This window comes from Lactuca serriola, chromosome 8, assembly GCF_051521515.1.
Source record: "Lactuca serriola cultivar US96UC23 chromosome 8, Lser_US96UC23_V15, whole genome shotgun sequence".
NCBI lineage: Eukaryota > Viridiplantae > Streptophyta > Magnoliopsida > Asterales > Asteraceae > Lactuca > Lactuca serriola.
In genome coordinates this window covers 188278292-188287681 of record NC_136415.1, presented here as the reverse complement: position 1 = coordinate 188287681, position 9390 = coordinate 188278292, and the positions used below count along the sequence as shown (strand labels likewise).

The 9390-nt window shown below is 30.5% G+C and overlaps 1 protein-coding gene across 1 annotated transcript; it reads left to right on the top strand.

The window, feature by feature from the left end:
* Positions 1-1082: 1082 nt before the first annotated feature.
* Positions 1083-5727, top strand: LOC145066534 (uncharacterized). Its single transcript, XM_079013818.1, has 5 exons — positions 1083-1237; positions 2883-3043; positions 3408-3494; positions 5204-5362; positions 5457-5727. The coding sequence occupies exons 1-5, from the start codon at positions 1120-1122 to the stop codon at positions 5538-5540; spliced, it is 609 nt and encodes a 202-aa protein (XP_078869944.1). The 5' UTR covers positions 1083-1119; the 3' UTR covers positions 5541-5727.
* The last annotated feature ends 3663 nt before the right edge of the window (positions 5728-9390 follow it).

The window sequence follows — 9390 nt, the reverse complement described above, 5'->3', positions numbered from 1 at the left end:
TATTTGTTTTTTGTCTGCAGATCTTCCTGACCTCTTCTGTCTGTGTGGCGCAGACCATGCGCAAACATTAGCCTCAGCAGACTGTTTGTTTTTTTGAAGACTGCAGACCTAAAAATGTCTGCGCACCCTCTTCTTGGCGCAGATGTGGACCAAAGTCTTCTAACATCTTCATACATCTTATAGCCTAAAAAAACATATATACTTTATTTTTTTTAGTTTTTTTTTTAAGTTTATATTTATTCCAATTTTATTAGTGATAAACAATTTGAAAAAAAAAGTTACAGTACTTAAAAAAAAAGTTTGACGACACAAACATGATATTTTTGACAAATTTATAAATAAAAGTTTATTACAATAATGGTCGTTGAAGTTGTTTATATAAATATTAAATAATAATAATATATTCTCATATTTTTTTGTCCCAAATTTTATAAAATATCATTTAATAAAGCATCATTAATTTCTTAGAAAAAATAATTATTACACGTTTTTAATTGATTTAATTGAAAAAATTGAAGTTTTTTTTTTTTGATTCATTTATATATCAAATTCTTTGATTCTTAATTACAATGTTTAAACATAACTTTGCGATCAAAATTGTTGGTTTTTATCAAATATATACATTAATTTGTATTTATTTTCAATTTTTATATAATAATACATAAAAGTCTATTTAGATGTGTTAATTATTTATAACAAAGTCATAAATATATTAAAAAATCACTTTGTAGTTTAAAAAACCAGTTTATTTAGATTTTAGTTTATTTTAATAGTCTGCAGATGTTAAAAAAACAAACAGTTTTTTTTTTTTTTTTTGCAGACTGCAGAAGTTTGATCTACCTCTTCTGCTGCAGAGGTCTACAGATATAGTCCGCAGACTGCAGACATTTTATCTAAGAAAAAACAAACAACACCCAAAAGTCGACCATTCATAAACCTTCCGGTTGAACAGAACAAGAAGAAACAAAATTATATTTTTAAGTTAGAGGGGAAAAGTTATCAAAACCTAAAGTTTATGGGCTAAATGTGACAGAATATAAACTCTATAAGGCTATTGATTGAAAATAAAAGGATTATATTTGTGAGGTATTCCTAAAGAGTGGGAGCAAAATTGTAGCGATGGCTTCTAATCCAATCGGAATGAAGAGAATAGCCATGGCGAGTACATCTTCCGTAGGCATTTCAGTTCTTCCTCTTTCCCAGCTGAAGCCAATTACTATTCAAGTTCCATGTCAAGGTTTGTTGAATTTCAGAAACTAAATTTAGGGCTTAGAATCATTGCTACTAGTTGTAATTTGTACATATGTTTGTTTATGGTTGATTAGCGACTCGGAATGTAAAAATTTCGGTTATGAAAGTTCACGAAAGTTGTAAACCTTCCTTTTGTTTCGAAAGTTATAAGCTTATCTCACTTGTTTAGTTGTTCCCTTTGTTTTTTGATTATATTAAGTTTGATCAGGTAGACTCTCTATTGTAATGAATAAGAGCATACTTTCAGTTCGTTTCTAATTTGGTCAATGAGCTTTAATCTTAAACTAAAACCATTTTCCTTCTCAAAATTGATTATTTTAGGTAATTTCAAACAGAAAACTGTACCTGATTGAAGAAATTGCATGGTTTTCACAGTTCCTTTAAAGTTGGATGGTTTTAGTAACATATTGTCTATGAGAATCTCCTATTATGTTAAAAGTGTCACGACATTTGATTAAAAAAAGTTTATTTGATTTTTCAACAATCTGTTGTTTGCATTTTTTTTGGGAACCAGGCAACACAAGCCAAATAAAATTAAGGTACATGGATAACAAAACATATATGACATGAGATTGATTGAAAAAATGTACTTCTTTGGAGTAGGGGGATTTAAGACTAGTATAATATCTTAGGAACCTAATGAAGCATGGAGTGGTTGCAAGGCAACAATTAGGCATCTTAGAAATTTTGGCTCCATTAAAGAAGCTAGATGACTATGGATAAAAATGCAACTTTGTTGGTTATAAGAAAAAGAGTAGGATTCATACACCATGTAGTGCTCTTAAGGAAGATAGTGATAATCTCACTAGATGATGAAAGTAGGCTATAAGTATGATGGGTGAATACACTTGTGTATGTATATAACCATAATTCATTAAGAGGTCAAAGAGTATTGCAAATAAGATGGAACACTTTGGTTCTATAAATTTTGTAAAGATTATGTAAAAAAGAAGTTACTGGATCATTCCATATGGAGAAAGTGGAGCTTTCAGGCCTGATTTCTTCCTCTTAATATGTGAAGCTCTTCTGCACCTTCCATTTTTGCCACGTATTTATGTCATATCATTTGAAGTTTTTAGCATGTGCACCAACATTTAATTTCTACTAACAGTTAGTTTGTATGCATTGGTGTATTCAATGGGAAATTCAAGAAATTATGCCTGAAAACACCTCCTCTCTCAAAAATGTGCTAAAAAATGACACCTTTTGAAAAATGTGTCTTTCTTTGCTTTTGTTCCGAATATGCCCCTCCCAAGCGCTCCCATACCGCCACTCCCAATAGTTTTATTGGGGGTGGGGGTGTTTGGGAGGGGCGTTTTTGGAACAAAAGAAAAGAAAGACGTATTTTTCAGAGGGTGTCATTATTGAGCATATTTTTGTGAGGGGTGTTTTCAAGCAAATTTTCTCAAATTTGTCATTTAGTATTGCATGTGGGATGGAAGGTTGCATATTTTGGAAGTAAATATTTGTATTTACTGATGCCTTTAAACTAGAGATATTACATTTTGGTCTAATTTCAATCGTATATTATTCCAGTTCCATGTAATAGTTTACCATTACTATACTTTCATACGACTTTCGTGTATGCTTCTTTGAGAATTTCTAATTATTTATCCTTCTTTTTCTTCTAGAAAGAGTTATTTCTCATAGATTTTCAACAACCAGAAATCCTTCTTATTCAGCAAGAGAATTTCACGGGTTAATATCTAAGAAAATGACATTTATAACCCCCAGATGCAGCAATTCCTCAACCCCTGATGGTGTTACTGATGACTCATCTACTAAAAGCAAGGCAAGTTTCATATTTTTCACTTCTATTTTCTCTCTCCATCCCAAATTAAAGATGCCCATATTTGACTTTCGAGTATCCACTGAATCATGTTTCATATTAATATCTTTAATTTCTTGTTTTGGTTTAAGCAAAAACCTATAGCTACATAAAACTGTAAAAGACATAAATGCCCTCATTCCCAATTAGGCTGATGTTTACCCTTTTTGTTTGTGATGCTTTATGTTAACATCTAATATTGTTTTGCTTTACCATTTTGTGATGAAATCAAATGTTTAAAAAATTTAAGGCGATGAAAGCAGTTATATGCTTTATATTTATTAAGTTGTTAAATTTTATAATCTCATCTACGGGTTGTTTATTGCAGGTTCCATTTGGGTATAGTAGGAAAGATGTTCTTTTTATTGGACTTGGAGTAACGTTTTTTGGGATTGGTCTGAAAAGTGGATTGGAGGTATCCTTTCTTTTCCTTTTTTATAATTTTATTTATGTTTTCTCTGTTGGGCCTCTTTACTCTTGGATCTAGCCCAATCTCTGTAAAAATGGGTTTATTTCCAAAAATAGGTCTTTTTGAGAAAAAAAAAGAGAGCAAATCCGGTGATGGGTATGAAGCAGATCTTGTTTTTGAAAATAATATTATCATTTATACCCTTTTCTATTTACAATGAAAATTCTTGTATCCTTTTTTAGAATTATATTTTATACCCTTATTATATTTCTATATAAATTCATTTATTGTAATGCATAGTTAAAATTAGACAAAACTACAAAAATGGTCCCTGTGGTTTACCAAAGGTCATAAACTCGGTCCCTGTTATATTTTTTGACAAACATGGTCCCTGTGGTTTCCAAAACTTGCATGAATGAGCCTTTTTGCTGACACCGTTATTGTTAATCCGTTAGTGTTTTGGTCTTTTCAAGTAGCAGGGACCGAGTTTGTGAATATGGGTAAACCATAAGGACCATTTATGTAATTTTCTCTATATCTTATGTTTATGAGTTTGTGCATTTTTCACCCTTTTACTTTTTAAAATGTCACTTTAACCCTTCATTTTGAACTTCGTAAAATGTTACTTTCACCCCTCTATATATATATATTTTTTTAAAATTTTCATATTTATCCACCCTATTATATATAATTTGACTTTCCTTAATAACTTTTGTTCGTTCACCTAAAAAAACTAATCTTTTACGTGTTTATTTTTATATATGTGTCGGTATAAATTTAAAGTTATTAAGGAAAATCAAATTATATATATAATAGGGTGGGATAAATACGATTTAAAAAAAAAAATGGAGGGGTGAAGTAACATTTTACGAAGTTCAAAAAGAAGGGTTAAAGTGACATTTTAAAAAGTAAAAGGGTGAAAAATGCACAAACTCATAAACATAAGATATAGAGAAAATTACATAAATGCTCCTTATGGTTTACCCATATTCACAAACTCGGTCCTTGCTACTTGAAAAGACCAAAATGCCCTCTCACTAACGGATTAACAGTAACAACGTCAGCGAAAAGGGTCATTCATGCAAGTTTTGGAAACCACAGGTACCATGTTCGTAAAAAAAAAGTTAGTAGAGACTGAGTTTGTGACCTTTGGTAAACCACAGGGACCATTTTTGTAGTTTTGTTTTAAAATTAAGGTAATATTTTTAAACAAACTACATCATTAAAAAGATCTCGTTGATACCTTCAAAATGATACCAATATTGAAAATAAAATAATGTTGTAAACAATAATTAATTTGGATAAATATCAAAAATAAAAGCAATCATTTGGTATAAGGAGACCCATTTTTGCAAAATAATCTGAAACAAATCCACTTTTTCAAAGATCTTTGAAAGAGACCCATTTTGCAGCCTGGGCCACCCAATCCCATTAATTGTCATTACAACTGATTGATGTTTCTTGATTTTTGTCCACTACATTCCCCCCCTTTTTTTTCCCTTATCATCATTGAAAGTGTATCTTGATTCTTGAATGAAAGAAATAGCCACGTGCTTCCATTAATTTGTTTATTATAGCATCATACTTCCTTTTAATGTTCTAATAAAAAGAAAAATAAAAATAGGATTTGATTTTTCAGTATACAATGGTGTAATATACAGAAATCAAAGTAGGATGCTATTTCCAATCAATTTTTTGGACATTTTTTTTTGCAGTTTTTTGGAGTTGATCCTTTGCAAGCTGGGAATGTTGTCCAGTTAGTGTTGGTGTTAGGTCTTACAGTTGGATGGATTTCAACTTATATTTTTCGGGTCTCAAATAAAGAAATGACATATGCACAACAGTTACGTGACTATGAAATGAAAGTTATGGAGGTGAGTTGAATAAGATGTGTCCCACATTATTTTTGATTTTTTTTGTCATTATTTTTTATTTATTTAAAGTGTCACTTGTAACATTTCAATACAGAAACGGTTGGAGGGTCTAACTGAAGCTGAACTACAAGCCTTGCTTGAACAAGTGGAGGAGGAAAAACGATTACCAAGAGAATAATTAAACCTCATTTAGCATGTACACTTTTTTGTAAATGATGATTATACAACACGAAAACAGAGTAAACATGTATAAATTTTCAGCAGCAATCATCCGATGTATATGTTATGTAGCACGATGTACAACTCTTTGGATGAAGGAATTTAGATCCCAAGGATGAAACTTTATGTAGTAGTGAAGTTCTCTACATTTGGGTATTTATTTTTTGCTGTTATTATATTATTAGGGTTAAATTATGTAACAAGGTTTTTACCTTTTTAAGGGTTTTATGCATGAAAGAGCAAATACACTTCCATTATCAGGTTGTCACATCTTATTTTTGTTTCTTTGTAGTAAATTAATGTAATTTGGAAAATTTATAAAATTATAACAATTTCATTCAAAATACAATAAAAAAAAATATAATATTATATTTTAAAAGTACATGTTCTACACAGAAAGAAAATTGTATGTACTAATTGAGTAGGTTTTTATAGTACAATGTAACAATGATTTTTTAAGTACAATGACGTAATAAAAGGAAATGAAAGTAGGATGCTAAATAAAAAAATAAACGGAAGTATGTTGTGTTTTTTTGTATATAGTTGTTTTTATATTTCTGCAACATTTTTTTTGACATAAAGTGTGCATTGACCTTTCATTTTAGGACTAAAGGATATAACATGTTCGAGCGATTATACTATGCTTTTATTGTTCATGTTGATAGCACATATTCGTAAAAGTTCAACAACCACAACAACATAATGAGGTAAGAGGGGTGGGGGTGGGGGGTGTTAAATGTATGCAATTAATTTGTTGAGATGTGGAGTTTAATGGAGGTAGTGAGTTTAGTGCTTCCAAACTAATTTAAAGCTTTGTAATGGTTCATAATGGTTCAGAACAGTTCGTAGGCATAGAAAGTCCCAATAGATGTTCTTAGCAAAGAGAGTTATACAAATGCTGAAGAGTTACAATAATGTTTCGATGCTTCGACATGCATCAAAACCAATTGTCTCTATCAAAGGGCAAGTTGACTTTATGCAGAATTTGTTGTCAGAGGGTCCATTACACGGACATTGAATCCTAGGTCACCTAGGTCAACTCCCATATATATATATAATTTAATGCAACCCTAATTTGGTACGAGAGACGTGTGTATTGGATTAATGTGTCTAAGCTCATAACTAAATTGGTGTAAACTTATAATTAGAAACAAAGTCATTTTTGGATTGCCCTCATAACCAGAAATAGCTAAAAATGATATTAGGAGAGAGAAATATAATTTATTAGATTATTATATGATTAATAAACTAATTGGAAATTATGGGAAAATGATTTGTTAATATATTATATGAGTAATGTATTAATTAGAAATAGATAATTGATTTGTTAATTTATTATGTGATTAATAAATTAATATGACATCAATGGTTAAATAATTGATTTTTTAATTTATATGGTTAATAAATTAATTAGAATGAATTAATTATTAGTCATAATTAATCTAGAATTAATTAAAGGTACAAAAGGTGAATTGTAATTGTTTAATAGTTGAACAAAAAAAGCAATTTTAGAACCCTCCATGACATGAAAGGTTTTTGAGGGATTCCTAGGGTTTTTGGAATAGTTGCATATAAGGAAATGATTTAAACTAGGATTAAATTTGTTCTTTAATCAATTCAAATATGGCTTTGCATGTAAGATACCTAAACTATAAATAGGACCCATTGGGAGTCAAAATTCATGCAAAACCTTTCTAAGAGGGTTATGAACGAAAATTCCTTCATCTGTCCTTTCTACTTCTCATTCTAGGGTTTTTGGTTTTGGGTGTGAGCTATTAGAGACATCATACTTTTGGTGCTAGCTTTCCAAGATCTAGAAGGAACCAAGAGAACTATTTTCTATAATAATTCTAAGGTATGTAAACCCAAACTCTTGTATTTTTAGATTATACTAGGGTTCTATAGGTTTCTGGATATTCACAGTATGTTGATATTAATTGTGAAGACATGAATCCCTATAGGTTGCATGTATCCTTAAGTGTTAAGTGATTTTTTTGTATTCACATGTAATTTTATAACCTATAAAACCCATCAGTTGCATCAGAGCCTTGGTCTCATAATTGATTATGCATGAGGTGAATTGATCAAGCTAGGGTTTATCGAAAATAAACCCTTGCCTCTTGCAAATTTCGATAATTGCTAGGGTTTCGTCAAACCTTAGCCTCCTCACCTACTTTCGAACATCCCTAGGGTTTTCTTAGGGTTTCTAGTTTCCTTATTTGTTATTTTAAATGTCTTAAAATTTGAACAATTAAAACTTGATAACCCTAACCCTAATTTCGAAAATTATAAGGATTAAAATTAAATTTGAATTATTTAATTAAAGGTATAATCAAAGATAATTATTTAATTCTTAAATGATTTAATTAATTTAACTAATTGTTTAATTAAAAGAAGACAATTAAATCATATTAGGTTTAAATTGATTAATTAATTATATGATTAATTTAGATATTTAATATTTAAACCATGTGTTTTAACAAGTTTTAAAACACACACACACACACACACACACATATATATATATATATATATATATATACATATATTAAAACATTTAATACTATATGTATAAGAAAAGTCAGTCGAATCTCTAATACGCCACATTCACGAAGCCATGATATAAGAGGGGTATAAGAAAACAAACTATAAAATGACCGTTGAATTGGTGTCCTTTTCAGCCACCGCTCCTTTGTGTGGTGGAGGATCATTAGCCGAACGGGTTCGATATGACATAATCACATTAAAAGTATAATGTTATAAAGTACTAGAATCTTTTAAAATCTCACTGTAACAACCCAAAAACAGTGATAATTTTTTTTTATTAAAAGACTATTAATTTCATCCATTAATTGTTCCAAAAGCCATCACCAAATATAATATCCAAAATTTTAGAGTACAATCCTTCAATTGTGGAAATCATGAGGGGAGGACATTGTGCCATCATGCCAGACCCTTCCTTTTGAATCGGAAGTACCTGAAACCATAAAGATAAACTGTAAGCACAAAACTTAGTGAGTTCCCCAAAGTACCACACACCAAAACATACAACTAGGCTTAACCCTGGGGTATATTCCAACCTAATATATATATATATATATATATATATATATATATATATATATATATATATATATATATATATATATATATATATATATGGGCCCAACCCTGGGGCCTCGCCTTGGGGTGTATTTTAACCCGATCAACACATATGGGCCCCGACCTTAGGTATCTTTCAACCCAATCATACAATAGTGGACCCCACCCTGGGGTTTATTTCAACTTGAACATATAATAGTGGGCCCCGCCCTGGGTTTATTTCAACCCATCATACAACCACATATAAACCACATAACAACTATCATCCTAGATAGCACAATAATGTGCCGACATTGGTGCCTTCGACCCATGGATATAGTGAGAAGACTCACCTCATAGATAGATGAAAAATTGAAACAACATGCTGCTCCGAAATCAACTCGACCAGCTACCATTAAAAATACAGCGACCAAAATTCAAAATATATGTAACACCCCGTTTATTAAATGAATAAATAGATAAAGTTGAGGAATGGATAGTAGCCCTAAAATCAATAATTTTATAATAAGAGTTGGTCTCGAGGAGTTAATTGTTACAATATTAGAAGTCGGGGGCTAAATGTGTAAGTTTTGGATTGGTTCTGTAAATAATTATAAGGGCAGGGACTACTTGGTAATCTATTGGGACTTAATTTGAAGAGATTTTGGAGGCTTAGGGCCTAAATGGTAACATATAGAGTTGAATTGTAAAGATTTTAGATGGCATGG